General features: G+C 40.6%; 4 protein-coding genes across 7 annotated transcripts; 2 read left to right on the top strand and 2 right to left on the bottom strand.

Moving 5' to 3' along the window:
* The first annotated feature begins 776 nt into the window (after positions 1-776).
* LOC6563812 (TBC1 domain family member 5) lies at positions 777-4,129 on the top strand. The gene is made up of 7 exons (XM_001990057.2): positions 777-1,313; positions 1,383-1,787; positions 1,848-1,950; positions 2,020-2,165; positions 2,449-2,591; positions 2,653-3,035; positions 3,232-4,129. Exons 1-7 carry the CDS (start codon positions 958-960, stop codon positions 3,742-3,744), a joined length of 2,049 nt encoding a protein of 682 aa, XP_001990093.1. The 5' UTR covers positions 777-957; the 3' UTR covers positions 3,745-4,129.
* On the bottom strand, positions 3,817-8,715 carry LOC6564002 (protein suppressor of variegation 3-7). Of its 4 annotated transcripts, none has more exons than XM_043215102.1 (5): positions 7,909-8,715; positions 7,280-7,849; positions 6,876-7,211; positions 5,810-6,745; positions 3,817-5,746 (listed from the first exon to the last, which is right to left on the bottom strand). In XM_043215102.1, the coding sequence occupies exons 1-5, from the start codon at positions 8,586-8,588 to the stop codon at positions 4,369-4,371; spliced, it is 3,900 nt and encodes a 1,299-aa protein (XP_043071037.1). In that variant the 5' UTR covers positions 8,589-8,715; the 3' UTR covers positions 3,817-4,368. The 4 variants fall into 4 exon arrangements, with proteins under 4 accessions (XP_043071037.1, XP_043071038.1, XP_032592707.1 ...); XM_043215103.1 differs by having other exon boundaries at positions 3,817-5,734; positions 7,909-8,714; XM_032736816.1 differs by having other exon boundaries at positions 7,280-7,846; positions 7,909-8,714.
* A 991-nt stretch (positions 8,716-9,706) lies between these two features.
* LOC6564003 (trafficking protein particle complex subunit 1) lies at positions 9,707-10,369 on the top strand. The gene is made up of 3 exons (XM_001990059.3): positions 9,707-9,829; positions 9,894-10,036; positions 10,103-10,369. Exons 1-3 carry the CDS (start codon positions 9,731-9,733, stop codon positions 10,296-10,298), a joined length of 438 nt encoding a protein of 145 aa, XP_001990095.1. The 5' UTR covers positions 9,707-9,730; the 3' UTR covers positions 10,299-10,369.
* A 6,703-nt stretch (positions 10,370-17,072) lies between these two features.
* On the bottom strand, positions 17,073-23,299 carry LOC6564004 (acyl-CoA Delta-9 desaturase). The gene is made up of 4 exons (XM_001990060.3): positions 22,636-23,299; positions 19,349-19,479; positions 17,951-18,342; positions 17,073-17,871 (listed from the first exon to the last, which is right to left on the bottom strand). The coding sequence occupies exons 1-4, from the start codon at positions 23,093-23,095 to the stop codon at positions 17,427-17,429; spliced, it is 1,428 nt and encodes a 475-aa protein (XP_001990096.1). The 5' UTR covers positions 23,096-23,299; the 3' UTR covers positions 17,073-17,426.
* Positions 23,300-23,391: the final 92 nt, after the last annotated feature.

Raw genomic sequence — 23,391 nt, 5'->3', positions numbered from 1 at the left:
CGTCTTACTTTGCTGAAGCGCCCAGCCAATGGCCAAATACATTAAAAATAGAAGAGTGATTTGTTTTTTGTTTTTTCTTTTTTTCAGCTATTAACTAGAGTCAGTAGGTTATTTGCAATTTTCAGCAAGGGGTCGAACGCACTTCAGCTAAGGCGATTTCATATATGCTAATACTGCAGCGACGTCGCGACATTGTTTATTGTTATTTTCTTTATTTCCTGGTTTGTCAGTTTCGTTGACGGTTAAGCGTTATATTTGATAGCTTAATGTGTACCGTGCGCAAGCATTGACCTCAATATATATAGATATATATATATATATGTGTGTGTATGTATGTTATTATTAGTATTATTGCTAATCTGGTGTATAATAATCTTCATATCAAACAAATAAGTTTCGATTTTGATTGGTATATTAAAGTAAAACATAATCACGGTCAAAGTGTTTAAGATTCAAATGAGAAAGTGGCGCCAACTCCATCGATTGCCTCGTTTGTTTATTATTAATGTTTATTATTATTGTTGAACCAAAAAAAAAACATAAGTTATTAAAATCTATACTTGTAATTTTGAAAATAAACACATCTGAAATTGTATTATATATTATTATTGTTCAATTAAATTGAGCTGTGTATTTTATTTCGATGCTATTACTTGAAATTATTTTAGCGTAAGTATCGATACTTTAGGCAAAATTATCGCAGCTGTGGAAGTGAACGCACAAGCTTGCCAGACCTTATAAAATTATTCATTTTTTATGCGCAGTACGGTTACACTTGCACCCTTATCGCTGAACTGAAATGTTGCCAAATTGGATCGAGTGTGTTTTGTAAATCACAGATATACTATATACCATAGATATATATAAATCTCTTGGGGAAAAGCAACTGTTTATAGAGCCAGAGTGAATGCGAAATATGCTAGTAATAAGAATTAATGGTCAGCCAGCATCGAAGCAATGACAGTGCGAGGCATCGAAGCCATTAAATTGTACATGCCGATGTCAAAGGCAGATGCAGCAGCAGCCATAAAGACAAATATACCAGAGGAAACGGGCAGAACAATCGAACCAGTTGTTCCTGTTGATGGTGGCAATAACAACGGGAACACAATGAACTCTGTGGAGCGTTATAGACAAGAATGGACACAGTTGCTGGCCAATTTGGATGAGAATCCCGAGATGCTGCGAGCAGCTGCATTCAGCGGGAAACTAAAGATGTCCAAGTTTCGGAGCATCCATTGGGCGCTGTTGCTTCGCGTGCTCAATGCGGATTATCGCAGCTGGCCCGGTCAGCGGCAACAGCAGCGAAGCAGGTAATTTTAACAAAGTATCTATCTTCATCTTCATGTATATTTATATGTCAAGTCATTCATCAATTTTAGATATGAAAAGTTTCGCGTGGATTATGTTAGTAATCCTCATGAGCTGGCGGTGCGGGAAAACGATGATCCCTTGTCGCAGTCGACGCAGAGCGTGTGGAATCAGTACTTCAGTGATCAGGAGCTGTTTGCGCTCATACGGCAGGATGTGGTGCGCACCTTTCCAGCCGTTGATTTCTTTCGCAAGGCCCTCATCCAGAATGCCATGACAAACATACTTTTCTACTATGCCCGAGAACATCCCTATATGTGCTATCGCCAGGGCATGCACGAGATATTGGCGCCCATCATCTTTGTGCTGTACAGCGATCATCAGTCGCTGTTGCATTTCAGTGAAATCGCCAAGACGGAAATCAATGAGACACTGTTAGATGTCTTGAATACAGCCTATCTGGAAGCGGACACCTAGTAAATCATTGTGCTTAAGACCTCTCTGGTTTATGTATCGTAATCCAAATGCCTTTCCAGCTCCATTTTTTCGCGTCTTATGGCTTCGGTTGAGTCCTATTATCGCGTTTCTCGTTTCGCCTCCACGCCAGGCGGTGACTTGGAAACGCAAAGAGTAAACGAGGTGCATCACAATCTCTCTCAATTGTATATTGTGCAAGTTTTTTTTTTTTGATAATTGCCTTGTTTACAGTCCCCGAACGCTGACGCTGAGCTGCAATCTGAGGCGGAGGTTATCAGTCAGCTGAATTTCATTCGTGATAGAATACTTGCCAAGCAGGATCAACACTTGCACCATTATCTCCTCAAAATGGAAATACCATTGCATATATTCGGCATGTGAGTAGCGGTACAAACCGGTTAGAGCATCACACAAATTCTCAGCTTCACTTTTTCAAATATACCCGATACCATTGGGAAATTGTGCCAAATTATGACTAAGAAGCGGACATCTAAGACTCTATAAAGTAAATATAAATGCTGATTGCATCGATGAGTTAAGTTGATGCAGCTCAAGTATTCAAGTATCCGCCAAAAATAGTTATTAATTTAAAATTAAAATTAATTATTGACATAATTTCTAAACATGTCTCAACTCAAACTTTCTCCTTTATGATTGCAGCCGTTGGCTGCGTCTACTCTTTGGGCGCGAGTTTATGCTGATCGATCTGCTGGTGCTGTGGGATGCCATCTTTGCGGACAGCGACCGCTTCGACCTGCCCAACTACATCCTGGTTGCCATGCTGGTGCACATTCGCGACAAGCGTGCGTAATGCTCAACATAGTTACAGATAATATTGATATTGATTCGCTCATTTGTTTGCAGTGCTGCTGAGCGACTATACATCGTCACTGACATATCTGATGCGCTATCCGAGCAATGTGGATGTCAACCTGGTGCTGCGACATGCTCTGCACATGCTGAATCCCAAGCAGTTCGACTATCCGGTGAATGCCTTCTCCTGCGTCTCGTTCGCAGACAATTTGGCAGCAGCCGCTGCCAGCGCAGCCGCTGCCAGCGCAGCCATTGCACCAACGCCATTTAAGTCGCAACGTGTGCACACCAATTCGGAATCTTCAACTGGTGCCAGTGGCAGCCACATTAATCGTCAGATAACCTACATGCAGGCACGAAATGCTGAAAGCCTATCCGCGTTGGCCAAGCTCCAAGATACCAATCGCATGGCCATGGATGGCCACCTAGCAGACGTAAGTGCCTATGGAGGTTATTTTAAGAATATATATTCTCCATCAGTATGAAAGGCCAGAAACCGTCTGCCTTAATTTGAGTATAATAAGATCTAGGTGTTGATTGAAGAAACAACTGATCAAAATCTAAATAACTTTAAATATTGACTTTTTGCTTCATGCTAAATTAAATTAATTTCCTTGTGTTTAACCACAGAGTCCTGAGCTGCTGCGCTTGGAGCTGAAGAATGCGCACACTGTCATCAAAATCGCTCGCAGTAAACTGTTGAATTATCTGTCCACTGTGCGCCGGCATATGGACAAACAACAGGGCAACGAGGAGCTCAATCGTACACTCGATGGCATCGAGGAGTTGTGCAGCTTTCTGGATGTGAAGTTCATATTCCCGATGCATGCACGCACCACGCCCATTGACGAGGCACTCGAAGCCAACGAGCGAAAACAGAGTGCGGTGAAGCCAACAAATAACCCGACGATGAGCAACAGTCAGCAGATGCCCGGCCTGCCATCGGCCAGTGGAGGTGGCAGTGGCTTTGGCGGCGGCTATGAGATGCCAGAGAATGCGTTCATGCACAATTCGACGGCTCGTCTGCTGGGCGATCGGCGGGAGATCGAGTTGTCCACCATCACGAGCGATGAAAGGCCGGAAATAATGGTGCTACAAAATGGTCTTCCAGCGGCCGAACCGCAACAGCGACCACAACAATAATGTTGATGATGATGGTGATCAATCATCAATGGTGACTGAAACATTTTAATATTAAGCGATGTAAACATTAAGTGAACTTAAACTGCGTCAACAAAGACCTTAGTGATGTGTTTATTTTTATGCGCTGCAGCAGTGAAATGAAATACAGGAAATAAATCAATGCATTTGCATATTGAAAATTCTAAAATACTTATCTGTACATATAGTTAACCAAAATTCGAAAGAGAGAACAAAAAGAAGAGCATCTCGCATAATTTGCATGTGCATATCTTACAAGTATACAATATATATATATGTCATTATAATTCATTAACTTGCCGAACTGAAAGTAACTCAATTATTGTACACACTTTATCCATATTAAATTTTCAATTCATTCCATTCACATTTTGGTCATAAATATTTCTTATTATTATTATAAAGTGCAATCAGCTACTTACTCAGTTTTAGGCCTATTTCAATTGTGACAATGAAACAATTCGATAATTGCCTCGACTAAATTGGCAAATTGTACTTATTATATAAATATATATTAATTCTTAAAATCGTATGCGCTGCAACTTGAACGTAACATCGAAAACTAATTTCTAATCTAATTTATATTTTTGAAACAAATAAAGATGATTACTGGTTCGGCGGCGGTGGCCTGTTTGGCGCCACTGGACGCACCACTGTCCGTTGATTAAGATTCACCGAGCGGAGCTGTGCCTGGGCCTGCATCTGTGCCTGCGCCTGGATCTGCACCGACGTCAGCGGTATGCCGCTATTCGAGTAGCGGACAGACTGTGATGGCTGCTGTGTATTCGACTTTTGCTGCGGCTGCTGCGTTTGGGATGGTGTTGCTTGCTGCTTCTGGAACGTTATCACCTTGGTACCATTGCCGTTGCCATTGCCATTGCCGACGCGTATTTTACGGTATATGATTGCTGAGCCACTAAGATTCGTGCCCGTTCCATTGGTCACTTCCGTATATAAAGGGGAGCTGGAATTGGGCGTCTTAGGCTTCACAATGGCATTGGGTGACGAATGATTTGGCTGCTGCTGCTGACCGTTGCGCTGTGTCAGATGCGGTGTGCCATTGATGCGTGCAGCATTGGTCGCATTCGCTGGATGAGTTTGTGTGGTGGACGCCAGCTTGCTGATGGGCACAACGCGAACTGACTCCGTTGCATCGGGTATGGCTGAAACTTGCAGCTTGCCTGGGATCAGGCGACGTACTTTGAGTGTCACATCCCTGGCACGTCGGTTAAACCGGTTAACAGTTGCAATTGCTGCTGCTGCTCCAGTTGGACTCGGATTGCTGGTGACGGCTGTTCGTGGCTTGGGCGTCACTGTTACTTCGGATAAGTTGATCGTAGCACCGTTGGCTGGCTCCGTCTGCTGCTCATCCGTCAGGTCCTCAACGCTTATGGTAGAGGATAGAGATTCGGGGGAGCAGGGCACCGCTGCAGCTTCAACCACTTCATCCACAGTCGAACGCATCGAATTAGATCGGAGAGGCTGGCGCACCACTGGCGTCTCCTTTGCCTGCACCGTAATTGCGGGTGGTGGTGGTGGTGTGACCGGAGCTGGTTGTGCAGTTGTGCGCTGCATGCCGCGCAGCTCCAAATCACAGACAATCTGCATAATCTTGGCCTTGCCCTCGGCAGCCAAGTCGGCGGGCAGATTCTTCATCGTCTGCGATATGCTCTCCAAGAACAGATCGATGGTGTCACGCGGCTGAGTTGGCAAAACCAAGGCAGATGCCTGAGGATGATGAAGTGATGGTGATGATGCTGGCAGCTCACGCGATACGTTCTCGCGCTCCATGGTGCGCAGACGTGACACAATCTCGAAGGAGGAGCATATCATATCCTTGGCCATGTCCAACTGGCTGCGCTCGTCGCCACGCTTCCCCATCGAGCCGCGGAGGACGCGCAGGATGCGACGCACCTCGAGCGAACGACGCATCCGCTTCGACAGCAGCTGCTCCTCGGTGCTGCACTCGGACCTAAGAGGCGGACTTAAATTAGAGATCAATAGCGAGATATTGGCTGTGTTGCTCTTTTTGAATTGTCCCACTTACTTGACGCTCAGCGCTTCATCGGTCTCCTGGTCGTCTTCGATGCCGTAGGCAGCAGCAGCAGCAGCGGGTTTCGCTTCGCCGGTTGCTGTTAGTGTGCCCCCCTCCGTTTGACTCCTGATCCTCAACCGCTCCAGCTGATCGACATGCTTGCGTGAGCCGTCGTGTTGCCGCAAAAAGAACACCTTGATCGGCAGCCGTGTATCGCAGATCTTGCAATGGCAGTAGTTCTCATCGCTGGCATCCGGTTCCAGCCACTCGTACTTGGCCTGCAGCTCAGCCATGGCCACCTTATTCTTCGCTTCGCCCGTGGTCAGCGTTACGGGCGAGATGGTGGCATCTGTGGATGGCATTTGGCGTGCTGCTCGCTTCCGCTCGAAACGCAAGCGGACATGTCGCGCGCTGCGCTGATGTTTGGAGGCATATTTGAAGCTGGACAAGTAGACGGACACCTCGCACAGTTTGCACCAGCCGTAATTGGTGCGCTGTTCGCTGCGCTTATACGAGAGCCATGGAAAGCGTTCCTTCCACATCAACACCTTGCCGCGCATTGTTGGCGGCGTCTGCCGGAACTCTGGCTTCTGTTTGGCTACGGTGCTTGATGATGGCTCGACGTCATTGTCCTGTATTATCTCGACTGTAGCATTACTCTGCACCTCTTCCACCTCATCGCCTTTGTCGACGTTCCCCTCCTTTGCTGCGCGTCTGCGCTGCTTGCGTGCCTGCCTCAACTGTGCCGCCTGACGCGCCTTGAACTGCTGGCTGAGATTCTTGTGGCGTACACTGTGCTCGTGCCGCAACTTGCTCGACTCGTTGTAGAACCGCACACGGCAATACTTGCACATCTGTATCTTGCGATCCTTGGTGAAGCGCAGCCACGAAAAATGCCGCACAACCGGCTCAGCCTGGTGAGACTCGACTTGCGCCGTCTTTGCGCGTCTGTGGTATTAGAAAAATTTTAATTTATCGACTATTAAATTGATTATAAATTACTAAATTCATTAATTCGTTCAGTAAATCAGTCAGTAAATAAAATAAAATGCCCATCGACGAGAATTTTGGCACCTACTCAACGGAACTCCTTGAGGACGTGGACAGCTTGTCATCTTCCTCAATGTAGTCGGCGTCGTCATCATCTGACTCGCTGCGTACCCCAAACTGTTCCGGCTCGCTTTGTGCCGCCGCCTCCTCTGCGTCCTCTCCGGCAGTTGCCGTCGCAGCGGCCACCAATGCAGCCTGATGCTTCTCGGAGTTCTCGTGATTCTTGCGTTTGATCTCCGAGTGTCCGTACATGAAGCGACGACAGCATACATGACAATAGGCCAGCGTTTCATCACGTGGATCGGCGACAAGCCAGGGATGCTGATCCGCATACTTGGCCCAAATACCTCGATTCAGATTCATTCTGCAAAAAATATGGACAATTAATTAGCAAATGCAGTTGGAATAAGCAAGAGTTTGTGCTGAACGTACAGTTTCCGCTTTTGACTGGACAGATTGCTGCAGTGCACCTTGGTCTTGAGGTGACGCATAAAACTGGTGACGGCCATGCGACAGTCGCAGAGTTTGCAGCGACACTGTGCCGGATTTGTGTCCGGCAACGCCTCCCAGAAGTCACTCGGATCCGTTGACTCGACGCTGGCGCCAACAACGAATATTGGATCCTCAACTTGGGTTTTATTGTTGTTGTTATTGTTGCTGTTGGGTCTCTCCGGGTCTATTTGCTCAGCATCTTGGCTAACGCTACGCTTACGTTTCCGTGACGACTTCTCCTGCGCTGATCGCTGCGCCTCGCAGTGTCCCTTGCTGGTCTCGTGCCGCTTCCGCAGATAGACGAACTCAACATTCATCCGCACATTACAGTATTTGCACAGACCAATGGTGCCATCATTCTGCACCCGTTCCAGCCACTGATGCCAGTTCAGCCAACGCTGCCAATTGAAATTGTTGAACGTTTCCACTTCGCTGGCGCGTTTCTGTTTCATAGCAGCCACATAGATATCCGTGCCGAACTCGTGCTTCACCTCATTATCACTGCAACTGCAGAAATTAAATAGTTTTAACACATCAATTAGAAAATGATGAATAATGATTCTTTTTACCTGTTGCGCACTTGCGCCTCGCTGCTCTTGAAGGATAAATAGTTGTTCTCACGCTCCTGATGGTAGAGCGACATATTATGTTGCTGTATGTTTTTGAGATTACGGTTCACGTTGATGGCCACATTGCAGTACAGACAAAAGCCATAGTCGCCGTCGCACTCCTCGTGCAGGAGCCAGCGCCAACGCTTCATCCAGATTTGCCAGCGTTCGGGGCGGCTGATGCGACGGGAACCGCTGCCAGCGCTGCTCACCTCATCGAAGCTATCATCGTCGTCGTCGTCCTCGTTGTCATCCACATCCCGGCTAGAATCGATGGGCTCCAGCAGACCCATGGGATCGGGTCCACTATACGAACAGTTGCTGTCACCGTCGCTGCTCGGCTTCGTCTTCGTGGACAGTTTGTCCTCCAGCAGCGGATCATCCGTTGGCTTTGCAGCCAGCGTAGTGTCAATGGAGGCCGTTTGATATTCGGCGACCAGAAGCACACCGTCCATATCAACATCATCGTTATCCACCTCAATTGTTACGGTTTCCTCGCTTGGAACGACAGCGCCTTCCACTTCCATTATTTTCAGCTCGTACTCGATTTCCTTTTTAATCGACGCCATTTTGTTGCCATTGCCGGCATCACCTGGCTGTCCTAAGGTATTTTCAACATCTTGCCCGTTTTCCGTTGCCATTGGAGATAATGCTGCAGTTTGCTGTGCTCTTACAGCTGGTGCAATTACCGAGTAATGCGGGCCACCATTCGTTTAAGTCACATACGTACTTCAAATAATGTCAAGTTGGCTATGTAAGGTAACTAACTCGCATTTATTCACAGGTATCGAATAATATGATTTCTACCAAGCGAGTGTGCAACAATTTTGCCAGTCTATCGATTCTATCGATTAATACAATAGCACAGATCGAGGGTAATTTTTCATTTTCAAATATTTTTCAGGCTGGCTATGGGAATTGCAGCAATATTAATGGCGACTTACCCGAATCTGACAACAAATTTAATGTTAATTGTAAATTAGGACAGTTATTGAATTCTTTTCGATTATCATTATCGCTGAAATACAAGAAATAACGGTTATCATAGGCACGCCAAAGATTACGTACCTTTGTAGAGCTGAGTTATAACTCATCTGTCAGCAGATTGTTCCTATTTTAGCTATAAAATACAGTTACTGGATACGATCTTCTTCCGAAACTCTTCCATATAAATCTTATTTGGTATCTTGTTTACATTGTAATTTCCCGCGAAATTTACACAAAATATTCGATAATTGGAATTGAATCGATTTGATTTGTATCGGTTGTTAGTAAATGGCATTACCCGATAATTGAAGCCGATTAACAGTGCGATCAGTTTCAAACAACTGAACGGATTGAGAATTTAATTAAATTTAGTAAAGCATCCATGAAACAGGCTAGAGGGTTTCATTCATCAATGTTAAACAACAATCAAGAGAAAGATTATAATTAGAAGAAAATTACGTTTATTATATTTTTGCTTCGTTTCTTAAAGAAAAAAATTGATTAATTAATTTTTAATTAAATTAAGCAAAGGATAATTGGCTTTAATACCTAACAAACGCTGTTTCAAATTAAAAAGCAGCACATCTGTCTGGAAAAAGGCTAAAGCGGCAGCACGCACCTATCGATAAGTCAAGAACATTTGATTTTTAAGGAATATCGAAGGAACCTCACATCAACTATTTCTATCGATATATTAATATCATCGTACGTATTATAGGGTCACACTGCCAAGATTGTTTTTGTTAGGTTTGTTATTGTTTGCTATATTTTGCAAATTTAAGCGTCTTATGACAAAATGACGATATACAATCTGTATATATTTGACAAAATGGGCACTCTGATGCACTACGCCGAGTGGAATCGCACCAAGAAATCAGGCATTACACGAGAAGAGGTGACGTAGAATGTCATAAACAAATACAAAATAATTGTTTTTTTTATATCAATGTATTCCTTAGGAAGCTAAGCTTACATATGGCATGCTATTCTCGATCAAGTCGTTTGTCAGCAAAATATCGCCACACGATCCGCGCGAGGGATTCCTTTATTACAAAACAAATCGATATGCTTTGCATTATCTGGAAACGCCCTCAGGATTAAAGTGAGTAGCATGAAAAGAGAGCTGCTTAATTTTGCTATGTTTATGTTATGCCTTGTGTATTTTTAGGTTTGTGCTAAACACCGACACGACAGCGATTAACGTTAAGGAACTGCTGCAGCAGCTATATGCCAAAGTCTGGGTGGAGTACGTCGTTCGTGATCCGCTCTGGATGCCCGGCACAGTGGTCACCTCCGAGCTATTCCAGAGCAAACTCGACGAGTTTGTCAAGCAGTCGCCCATTTTTGGCATTCGAAATATTTAGTGATTTACATAGCGCCACTGTTAAATTAAGTTAATTGCATTGCATAAAACTGCAAATGATGTGTCACATAAGCAAATTGCAGCTCTTTGTAGCGGTTATTAACACAATGTTAACAGACAGCGGAAACGGCGACATTTGAAAACTTGCGCAAGTTGAACTGTGAACTGAAAGGGGAAGGCGAAGGGGAGTTAGACAAGTATCAAACTGTTATTTGCAATTGCATGTTAGTTATTATTGTGTGTTTGTTTTCTGTGAATTTCGTTTGCATATGAAAAGTGCTGTTATTTGGCCTCACGCGATTTAATCGGCGAGCGCAAGTCTCGCCCCTATCGCCAGTTACTTTTATGCTACGCAGCTGCGCTCGTGTTAAGGGTTTTGCGCAACTGTTGTTGTAACTATGAAAAATGATTTGCAAAATGCCATCAAATGTGTGTGTCTGTTTGCAAGAAAGAGTAGACGATAAAATTAGACAGAGGCAGATACATACATATGAATAAAAACCTGTCGCTCATTTACCGTTGCTTGCTAATACCATATACCATATGTATATATCCACTTATACATACAAATTTATGTATTGTTTATTTGTGTTTTTATCTTTTTGCTGACTTTTACGACGTCTCACTCCGTTTGAAAAAAAAATAACGCAAGTCATCTGCAGTTTTTGGTCTAAATTTGCTTTTACCACATTTTATATATTTTTTATTTGTCAAAGCGTCACTTTTGACGCATTTGAAACCAATAGTTTCAACAGTTCGTTGCAAAAGCGTCGAATACAATGGAAATGATGACCACAAAGCCGGTTTACAGTTTTCGGGTCTATATGCACAAAAAAAAAACACATTTCAAAGGCACGCGCCCAAATAAAGAGAACCCGCAAACATCAAATTCATCAAATCAACGTTGTCACGCAGTTGCAGCATCAGCAACAGCAACAACATCAGCATTAGCATCTGCAGATTACAAAATCGGCCCTTTCCAAATCTGCGTTCATAATTGCATACAGGCATAGAGGCATACAAACACACATATATAGCCAGATATATACATATGTGTGCAATTATATAAGCATTTAGATTTGCAGGCAGCAAATTCCCAATAGCCAATATCGAATAACGAATACCGGTTGATAGTCGGCGGGCTTCTTCTACTGTTGTTTGACTTTCAATTTGTCAGTTTGCTTTTGCTTTTGTTTATCGATGACACGATGATCATGATTACCATCAGCAGCAGTTCAACAGTCAATTAGTAACTGCGCTGCGCTGCTTTGCTTTACTCTGCTCTACCTTGCTCCATCTTTCGCTGATTTCTTTTCTTCTCTAATTCGTTATCCATTTTTGGTGTTTGGCGGCTGCAATTGTTACGCAAATTACGATAATGTCAACGGTTTTCATTTTCGTCACTGGGCAACCCGACAAGGTTATTAACGGTTTGTTGGGCCGCACCGGATTGGAAAATGAAAACAAGAAAATAAAAACAAAACAAAGAAAATATATATTGCTCGAAGCTGAAATGCACTTACTTGTTTTAAAAAATATTTGAAATTTCTCTGGGTTTTTTTTAAGTACCTATTATTGCTATTGTTTTAAGCTTGGGAATTTATCATTTTCAGAGATAATTGGAGACTTTCGTGCACAATTGTTGTTTAGCTTTTCACTTTAACTTAATTAAACTTGAAAAGCCAAGTGGCACATTTTCATTTAGTTGCTAACTAAGCTTAAATAACTGTTGTGACAATAATTGATGAGTCTCTCTCAAAATCTCTCGATTTTGAAAGGGCCTTGACTAAATATTTCCATTTGGCGACGCTATCGTAACCCGATGCTAATGAGGCCAAACTAAAATATTATGTAAATGCGCTTAGGCCTGAACGTAAACATACGCAGAATGTTCCAGTCGCCAGTGCTTCACCAAAAGATACCCTATTTTATTATGTTGTGTTATATGTGTATACCCCGAATCCATTAAAGATGTGTAAAAGTGTATAACGAATAAGGTAAAGGGAAATATGGAAGATTCATAAGGTATATATATTCCTGATCAGCATCGATCGATTTAGCCATCTTTGTCTGTTTCAACAAGCCGTTCACTCTCAGAGCTATAGACTTCAAATTTGAAATATCATTTCTCGTATAAGGATGAAGTTAGTTTCATTTAATCGATAAATCGAAAGGAAAATTTTGCATATTTAATAAACAAATTGCAGAGAACTTAATAAGCATTTAAAATGTATTGTAATGTTGAACAACAAATTATCAGGAAGCGAACTGTCCGTTTAAAGGCCGAAATCAGAGTATTTTCTAGTCAAGCCGTTTCTTTATTTTGCTTACAAAGTGATTAATTTTGGTTAAGAAGAACAAAATTTAAATTTAGGAGATCTTTGCCTAATTGACACGGGTAAAAAGCCAAACAAATTGATTGTATTATTGGTAAAGAGTCGGAGGAAACTTATTTTCACTTAATTGGAATTACTTTAACAGGGTATAGGAATAGCAATAGGATTTTAAAAAAATATTTTACCCATAAAAAACTTGCATCTCATAAATTATTTTTACTTAAACAAATTTCTAGCACAATTAAGAAAGAACGATTAGCTTAGTCAAACCGAATATAAAACACGTTCACAGATCGGAATAATAATAATATTCTATTTTTGTACGTTTTTTTTTTTGATATTCTCTTTGGTTTTAGCTGATTACATTTACATTTTGTATAGATATATTCTCGCAGAGAGGATGACATTTGTTATAGCCGTTCTTATATATTGGATATAATGATGTAGTTCGATGTGTTTTTAAGTGTTTTAGTTGTGTCTTAAAACACAGTCAATAATAATTGAGTTAACTGGCAGAATTTCAAAATCGTGGCTAAACATTTATTAAAACACAATTATATTGTATGGAAATTTGTAATTACAAGAAACTTATAATTTCACAATTAATTCCAACACTAAACGCTAAACACATTATTTTAAACATAATAGCTAAAAAAAAATAATAAAAACTATTTGTGATTTTGTTAAGTTTTGTCGAACAATTCTGAAACAATATATGGAATTTATATGAAAGCTTTGCATGCCATGTGTAATACAATGCAAATCTGAAAACAAAATTAAAATACCCTCTACAAGGGTATAAAAACGTTTTTGGGCAATAGTCTTACAATATCGGGGGTTTTCTGTATTTAAAAAAAAATTCCAGGGAACTAAGGCCAAGAAGCAGATACAACTTTCAGCTTTTCGTGCATTTCGAAGAACATGGATTGTCTGCCCTTTTAAGGAATAAACGCCCACAATTGGCCCTGAAAATTAACATATTGTAAACAATAAACATGGGCAAAAATATACTTTCTGCTTTCAATGTACACAAACAAAAAAAAAAAACAATAACAAAATCATGTGATTCACTTTAAGACTCATTCTTTTCAGTACCAAAGAGTTTTAATTCAAAGAAAATGGTGAGCGAGGCTAAAATGTTGTGTACTCCAATGGGTACAACGTCCACAAATGTCGCACATTTTGTTTTGTTATTCAGTTTTTATCTTTTTTATATTGTTTAATTTGCTTATACTACTTATACTCTGATACAGCAGTTCTGAATGTTGAAAACCCCATTTCGGCTCAAAAAAAGAAGAGACACATAAACAAGTTAACAATTAGTTTCACACTAATTGTATTTAAGCATCAAGCCAATTATTTTTTTACCTCTTTTTATTTATTTCTTTTGTTACTAGCGCGATAATTTCTAAGTTCTAAATAAATACATAAATGTTGTATTTGGTATTTTGAATTCCGTCTGGAGAAGTCTTCAGCGAGAGATTCCCAGCCCAGTCAGCTGTGGATTTTGAAATTATTATTATTTATATATTATTGAAATTATATTATTTTCAAACAAAGTAAATTTTTGGTTTTACAGAATCTTTGGTGTTAAAGGGTTGAGCTGATATTTATATGAGTTACATTTTATATATTGATCAATCAATATTAATTTGGTATATATTTATGGACATAATTTTTTTATTACATATATTTTATAAATGTTTTATATCACAATTGTACTTCAACTTAGGACAACTTAAATATTTTATAAAGATAACAATTGTTAAGGAACAAATCTGAAAGCCGATTTAAAACACAACAAGGCAACTTACATAATTTGTAAAGATATTAAATCATTACTTAGCAAGATCATAACAAGACTTCTGCTGCTTAACGGGGCTCAACAGTGTTTGCTGGCGTGTCACTAATTAGACGCAGTGAGGTGCAACCAGGCCCCAGGTCCCAGGCCCAACCAAGCTGCAGTTGGCACTTGCCTGCCTGCTAATGAGATGACGATGACAGACACGAGACGACAGTTTGTTATTTTGGCCGTTGCCTAATAATATTGATATTGAAAATACTGGTGACCTTTTCTTTTAACGCATCATGGTGTTGCACTCAACGTGTGGCAGTTAAGTAAGTGGGCTGGACAAGGACGGTGAATTGTTGATAAAAACATTGCATAAAAATTAATGAGACATGAGCATATCAAGAGTGGATCACTGATGAATGTGTTTAAATAATTGCTGGGTTTTGTGTTCTCAGCTACGCCACTTCTGGGCGGCGCAAATTGGCATGCAGACGTCGCCACATCGTGGTGCATCAGGAATTCCCCTTTTGGCGTACGTGCAACTTGCTGGCAGGCAGGCAGGCTGGCAGGCAGGCAGGCACAGAACCTTTTCAAGGTAGGCCAGATGTGGCCTACGTGCCAGTTGCAACGTGGCTTTGCAAATCGATATTGGTTGCAATTAACAACAAGTCAGGACTGACGCAACAGTTCTTGTGCTGACTGTACAAAATGAGGAAGTCCACTGTTGGCTTTGGCTATTGACTTTGACTTCTACTTGGTCACGTAGGCCATGGTCTAACGAAACCAGTTAAACCATTGGCCAGTTAGCCAGTTAGCCAGTTAGTAGTCAGTTAGCCAGTTGGTCATTACCCTGGGCGCTCAAATCAAACTACGCATGCGATGACAAAAGATAGCATTCATTTACATTTGCATTTTAATCGGGGCGTGGGGTGATCAACTGAACTATAGGTCAGTTGCCAAATTTATCAGAGATGTGTGGTGCATATATATATATATATATATATATATATACATATGCATATAGTATGCACGTAGGCCAGATGTGCATCTTTAATGAAGGCGTGTGGAAATGTGTGGAAACCCAGTTTCTGTTATTGTTATATTATTATCACAGCATCAAAGCTGGGATTTCAGTTAACTGCCAGAATTTCGAAATCGTGACTACAGATTTATGAAAGTGCAATTAAATCGTGTCGTACTTTGCAATTACAAGAACTTTATAATTTGATAATTAAGTTGTTGTCTACTTTGCTGAGGCGTCACAAATATTCAACACTTAAACTAATCACAATTTTATTATTAGCTGTTTTCCGTATCAATATTGAATTCTAATGATTTGCATTTGAATACTTTATTTTACATAATTTGAGAAACTAAATTAGTAAAATGTTCATAAAAATGTCATACATTTTGTGTTTCTGAGTTTAGTTGAGATTTGAAGATTTGTTGGTTGAAAAATGACGACAAGGAATTTGATAAGGAAATTTGATGAAAACTACGTTTTCCGCATTGCGATGCCGTTTAAGTTTGAAAGTATAAATCAGATTTTCTACATGAAATTCCGAAAAATCTCTCAGCTCAAACGTAATATTATTTTCGAGTTCCAACTCATGATTAAAAAGATATTGCCTGTGAAATCCCGTTTGGATTATGGCAGTAATGATATCGCAAAAAATAAGTACCATAAATGAAACGAATTGTGAAAAATTTTCTATATAATATCTAAGATCTGTAGCAAATTCAATTGATGCGCAGTTCTTACAGACTCTACGTATTTTACAGAGTACTTTAGAAATGAGCTTTATAATTCCATTGTAAATGCTTTAATATGCACAGAATCATTTTCTAATTCAAGCACAAATTCATACAAAAGTTTGACTTCACATATCGTGGAATTCTCATAAGAGAATATTTGTCCAATTTAATTATCATACTCTGATGCCGAAGGTAAAAGAGTATATTGGTTATGCTGTCTCAACTCACTAGGAGAACTAGAAAATTGATATTCGACAATCGCAAATCTGCCAAATTTGAAAGCTAAAAATAATAATATTAGCAAAGTCACGCTTCCAAAAATCGTAAACGCCGCAATTTCATAGCTGCGATTACGAAATTTGGACAGTGGATTACTAGAAACCTCCTCCGAAGACTACCCCACCCACACTAACAGCAGAAGTGTCAGAGTGTGCCCAAGTCGGCCCAAAAGAATTAGTCCCAATTTAATTTTCAATGAAATAAAAACATGGAAAATTTATTTTTGTAAATTATTTATTTTACATTCGTTTGTGTTTGTGTGTATGTGTGTGTGTGTGTGTGTGTGTGTGTGTGTGTGTGTGTATGTGTGTGTGTGTTTAATTACAATCATTGTGTTTGTAAATCTGTCGCTTAACTTATGACGTACCATGCTAGTCAGCTAGAATACCTAAACCTACGCAAATGAATAAATGGAGTATATGGATATCGAAATGGTATCTGTAAGGGGCGTGTCTGGTGGTTGGTAGCTGTACTGTTACTGCTTGCCACACACACACACACAAACACACAGACACACACACAGACACATACACAGACACACATGCCTTGCACTTGCAGATGGTGTGATTCGTATAGAAATGTGAATAAGAATAACAAATAATAATAGTAAGTATACAAATAAGAATATTAATTAATTTAATAAAACGATTATTGACCATGACCCGCCCCACGCCCAAGACGCACAAGTTGCGGATGCTTAGATGCATAAATCGTGTATATGAATATATATATATATATATATATATGTATATAGGTATATATATATAGAACAGCCAGACGTGGCCTGTTCCTGGGATGACAAGACCTCGCATTAAATAAGAGTTAAGTGTTAAAATTGTCTGAACATTTTTCATGTTGCATGTGGCATGTTGTATCTGTTGTTGTTGTTGTTGTTGTTGAACATGCTTTGAGCGCCCCACACTTAAGTAAACCAACTGAAATTCAAGATTTCCCCCCGAACTACCAACTAAATGGCCAACTTCTTGGTGCCCTTCTTCTGTCGTTCGCTCTCATTGTCATTCTCGTCCAGCTTGGCGCTCTCAGTGCTGCTCGACTCCGCATCGTACTCCAGTTCTGGATCCGGCACCTCGGCATAATGGATGTGTCCAACCATTTGAGTGCTGCCGATAACGCCACTGGATGTGGTTGCCTCAGCCACACCCTGCTGGGAGGCGTGTGTGCCATCGCCATATTTCTCGAGAGTGCGACGCACCAGCTCCTTGGACGGCTGCTTCATGTCCCAGGCCCAGCCCAGGCGATGGAACGTATCCAGCACCATGGTGGTAAAGTTCACCTTATAGTTGCCCAGCTCAGCTGCTTTGTAGTCCCAGGGGAAGACATGATGATAGTTGTGCCAGCCCTCACCCATCGCCATAATCGACACATAGATATTCTCGCTGGGCATGATGCGTCTATAACAAAGGGAGAGAGGGAGAGAGAGGTGGAGAATGGTAGCCAACTCTCAGTTAGCCATTTACACAATTAACTCACTTGTCGTACGGACGGGAGCCCCAGAGATGAGCAGCGCTGTTGACGGACCAGGTGAAATTCAGGCTGAACACATAGCGGAAGATGCACTGATGGACAAACGCATGGAACCAGGTGTCGTTCCAGCAATACACCGGCACCATTGTGGGCAGCACGAAGCACAGCATGATCTTGAGCAGCACAAAATACTTTTGATGGAACTGGATGACAGGATCGGCCAGAATGTCGGACATATCGATTTGCCTGCCACGACGCAGTACATCTGGATGCTTGAGCATCATCAGCCAGCCGACGTGGGAGAAGAAGAAGCCGCGATTGGCATTATGCGGATCGGCATCCGTCTCCGAGTACTTGTGATGCACCCGATGATCCCGCACCCAATCGTACAGCGTATTCTGCAACGAGCCAAAGTCCCACACATCAAAATTAGTTATATATGTAGTTGGTTTTATGGCTTGCTATTTTGTTTGGAGTTCCACCCGCCTTGCGTGACAGTCATTAAAATTGACAAATGTATCTGTCGGATACACTCACAGAGACAGAGACAGTGACAGATACAGAGACAAGCCGTTTTGCCTATATCTTTTGTAGTTGACGGCTTTTGTTCATTTACAGTTTCGGCGATAGCGACAAAAAAAGAAAAAGGCATTAAGTTGTCGTACTTAATGATGCAATTAATGCTAATTGCATTACGACAATTTTACTTTGAAGTTGTAGTTGGCAAACACCAAAGAGACAAAACCAAAACCCAAAATCACGCAAATGAAAAGAAAAGAAAAAAAACCAAACCTTTGCCGCAGGTGGCAAAAAGTAGCGAGACATAAATCAAATGAGTTGAATTCAACAAATTGCAAAATGTTGTGACGTCATAAGGTCATGAGGCGCCACGATTTTAGAATATAACAAGAATGAACGCCGAAGATTAGATACTCTTGGCGACCCAACTCAAATTGCCGTCATCTAAATTTTATTATAATTTGAAAAAATAACCGTCCGATGTTGATCATATTTAGTCCAAATGTGACGAGCATAATTAATCATTTAACTGAGAAGTTTTGTTGTAATAAAGTAGTTGTTCAATCTCAAATATTTTATGTTCAATTATTCAATTAGCAAAATACTACATTTAACTACTATAATATTTTCAAAGGAAATTATACGTTTTTTTTCCGTTGGATACAAATATATTATTAATTTAAATTTATTTTGTTGATAATTTATTAGAGACCTATGTATATTTTCTGTATTTTAGAAACTGTTTTATACAATTTTCTATTTTATTTTAAGTAAACAATATTTTTAAAACAATTTTTTTTTAATAACTTGTTTTAGTTTTTGCCCACAACTTTTTTTTTGTATAGTCAAAGTTGTTACTATATATAATCTTTTGGTATAGCCTACCTGTCCAGCCACCGAGTAACTGATCATGAGGAGACTCCTCAGGAGCGTGTTCGCCTTGTAGCTGCGATGTGTCCAGAAGCGATGGGCGCCCGCAGTGACGCCAAATCCAGCCACGCCACCCATAAAGAAGGCTGTAAAAATTAGAATAAAATCGTATTAAGGTAAACTCTAAAAAGCAACAACAACAATAGCATGCTAATTATATATATATAAAAAAAATAAAAACTATTTATGTGAGTGTGTGTGTGCACAATAAAAAATTCAAACTACCGAAATTACATACTTGCGGAAATTGAGGCATTTGTATGATGGTGTTAATTTGTTGATCAAATTAGTGTTTAATACCAAAGCAGCCGTGGCAAGAGACGGCTGTTCCCCGTCCCCCTCAAGGCCAGGCATGGGAAAAATGTTGTTGAAAGGTGTTGTTGTTAGATGGAGTTAAAAAAATATATATATATAGAAGTCGTTGTATCTGTCGGATGGTGTGTAATTGCAAGCACATGGCATGGAAATATCGTGCGGGTATATTAACTATAATGAATATATTAAGCATAATGAACACGTGACTCTGACTCTCACTCTGACTGTGACTGTGACTGTGACTGCGGCGTTAACACTGAATGCATTTGCATTTGCATTCATTAGAGCCTTGGCAATTAGAATAGTGATTGTGGTTCCCCTTATGCCCTGCACTGTTTATTGATGAATTAGACTTGATATGTGAATTGTCACCATATAGACGGAGATATATGTATATAGAGATACATCTGTTGCAACTTACAACTTGCACTTAGCATCATACAAAAAATGCAATGTTTTTTTAATAGTTATTGATTGGTTTTTCGCAACAATTAGGTCTAATGACAAGTGAGCAAAAACAAAAAGAAATTAGACAATGACAATTACAAATACAAATTACTAATCCAATGACAATCTTTCACAATTTTTAGTGATTTTTTTAGTGATGAAAAAAGTTAACGATTTCTGTTGCTGGCTGATCCGTCAATCGCCCACAAAGGTGTTACATGGCGTCCGGTTGAATGAAAGATTAACCTTCAAATGTTGATTGCTTGTTATGTTGTTGCGACAAAGTCGAAACAAAAACCAGTTCCACACTTGACACAAATGAACAAAAATCCCAAATTGAATTGTCATGCAGACCCATCTAGCTATCCATCTACCTATGTAGGTATGATAGTATCATAATTAAATTAAATCGGTTTAATTAAACTTTAGCACAGGAATGTCTTGTGGCGGTTCATCAAGGTTAAGCAGATTTACAATTCTTGGTCTAATGTGTTATATTTTTTTTTGTTAATTTTGTTTGGTTGCATGATTTCATGATTTGAAAGTCAAATGAAATGCGTTCGAGTCTGAGACCCTTGTACACTTGTGCGCCGCCTTTTTCAAATGCAGCCAAGTTCATATTTAAATGTCCACCTTCTACAATTAAAAATGATGCAAGAGTTTCATTTTCTACAACTTTCACAAAAGTATATCTATATAAGGCTTCCAGCTAAAATGCGAATTGGATGTTGCTGTTTACGTGTTGGTTTGACATAAGTTCATTAACATCCCCATTGCAAAAACAGCGTTCATAATAACTAATAAATAGAAATAAATAAATATATATATATTAGGGACATTCCTCTGATTCATTAGCGCCGCTTTTATTGGTTAAAACGTGCCGAATAGTGCGAAACAACTTTTGTATAACATCAACGCCCCAGAAGCAAATTAATATCATTACAGATGCGGCGGTTGTGTTAAACATGGCAAAGAAAAGATAACATAAACTGAATAAAACCACCAGTGGAAAAGCAAAAAAAAAAAAAAATTAATTTAATGTAAATGGAAAATATTTTAAGATGAACAACTTAACTGGTCATTAAGTAAACTCTGCACGTTTGCCTGTAATTTGCCAAAATATTTACGAGCTCAACGCCGCCCAGAAAAGGGCCTGGAATGATGACGTTTAATCAAGTGCTTGGAGCCCATGTTCAGGCTCACGCAATAAATATTAATATTTACAATGTACGCATGTTTAAGTTTTTTCATTTACTTTTTTTTTAGCATTTTAGTTGTTTCCTGGAATTTCCAATGATGCGCCAGCCATCGAAGATGCCTGAGATCTCAATGTTAAAAGCGTCGAGGGTTTTCTTGCCAGTGTTTAATATTGGTTTTTTAAAATGTTTTTTTTTTTTGATTTATCGCATGTGGGATATATATACTTTATATATATATATATATTGTAGTAGTCATAAATCGTGTGTATTGAAGCCGTGGCCCTGGCTACGACTTACATGGCACCTGAGAGACGATCTGCGATCTCAAGTGGCCACCAATGGCGATGCGAGGCGAGTGCTTTGTTTTAACTGTTGTCAGCATTGAATTTTCTAGCCCAACTCAAATTTCTGTACTTACAACGATTTCTGTACTTAACCTTGGATTGTGTCTTGGCTAAACATTACACTCACACACTCTCACACACTGAGAGCCCCAATTACAAATATGTGTCAACTGAAGTGTTGAGTGCTTTTCTTTTTGTAGGTTTGTACGTTTCGTTTTCTCGGTTCACCTGTGTCAGTTAAATTTATGCTGAAATTGCATGCGATGACAATTTATGAAAATACGAGTACAATGCAAGCAAATGAGCACAATAGCAACTACGACAACAACAACAACAACAATGAAAACAAAAGCAACAACAAAAAAAAAACAATATAAACCCGATGCCAAAAACGAAATTTCAACATGGCGAAGTCAAAGTCAGCGTCCACTTCGACAGCGACAGAGACGGCAACGACGATGACGACGACGACAACGACTGCGATGCCAGCGTGGAAGAGCCGATGGGCTGCGACTGAGATTGGAGAAAAGCATGTTAAGTAGCAATTAATTCCATTCATTCCAATATCAATAATATCCCCAACAAATTTAACTGTAATGTAAGCAAAATTGTGAAACACACCAGATGACCCAAAAAGAGACAAAATACCAAAAACAAAAATCGTTGTGCTTTTGGGTCTGTGTAAAATCTTTTCTTCTCTCGTGTGGGACGAGTGCGCGCTAAATTGTGAATAATGAGCGCTGGTGTGTGTACGAGGTGAGGGAGGAGATATTTGGTTCATGGAATGGCTAGATGGGCAAATGAGAAATATGAAATATGCACGTTAAGCAACCCAACAAAGCTGTATAAAGTCTGTTCGACAATTTCTCCTTTTCACACATTTCTCGTTTGACTCACAGCGTGATTATGCAAGAGAGTTGGAGTTGTTTATACTTACACCAGATGAGTGTGTTGAGGCGCAACTCGTGCAGCGGATAGGTGAGTAGACAGATTAAGGCGACCAGATGCAGCAGCGAGATCTGAATGACTTTGTCCCATTTTAGTGGTGCCTTGAATTGCCAGCCAAGAATATTGTCGCCTTGGAAATTACGCGTATATTCGTCCATATTGATTTGATCCTTGGGTACATGATTGATCAGATATTTGGGTATATGCCTTGGCGCCGGCGGTGCCATTACAGATTGCTGCTGTGCTGTTGCTGCTGCTGCCAGCGTCTTCTGTTGCTGCTTGGCGCGCGGCATCGACTCCGGCGATGAGTCCTCGCCACGTCCACGCGCCTGCGACTGCTCGCCGCTCAGCTTGGCGCGACGAGAAGAGAGAAGCGGTGGACTGCCCTCACCTGTGCTTGCCACAGGCGTTGTGCTGCACACACGCTCCGATGTGGACAGGTGTCCCATAATTTCTATCGTATACCTGGAATGGGTGGGTGGGGTTTTTGGGGGTGGGTGGAATGGGTGTTTCTCTCACTTCATACACTAAACTTAACGGACGGAAATCACGTGTCACAATTGCAAAGAACAGCAACTCGAAAAATGCAAACTTTCTTCTTCACAGTTTTACACACAAAACAATTTTTAATTGCAGCTCTAAATAATCTATTTCTTTTTTTCTTATTGGCCTTTGCCTGATTTATTTTTTGTTTTGCTTTTGTGCTTTATGCCGCTTTAAAACGCGCACTCGACGCGGCCCTTTT

This window comes from Drosophila grimshawi, unplaced genomic scaffold, assembly GCF_018153295.1.
Source record: "Drosophila grimshawi isolate 15287-2541.00 unplaced genomic scaffold, ASM1815329v1 contig_311, whole genome shotgun sequence".
NCBI lineage: Eukaryota > Metazoa > Arthropoda > Insecta > Diptera > Drosophilidae > Drosophila > Drosophila grimshawi.
The sequence above is the reverse complement of the archived record's forward strand: the minus strand, read 5'-3'. Positions and strand labels throughout refer to the sequence as shown.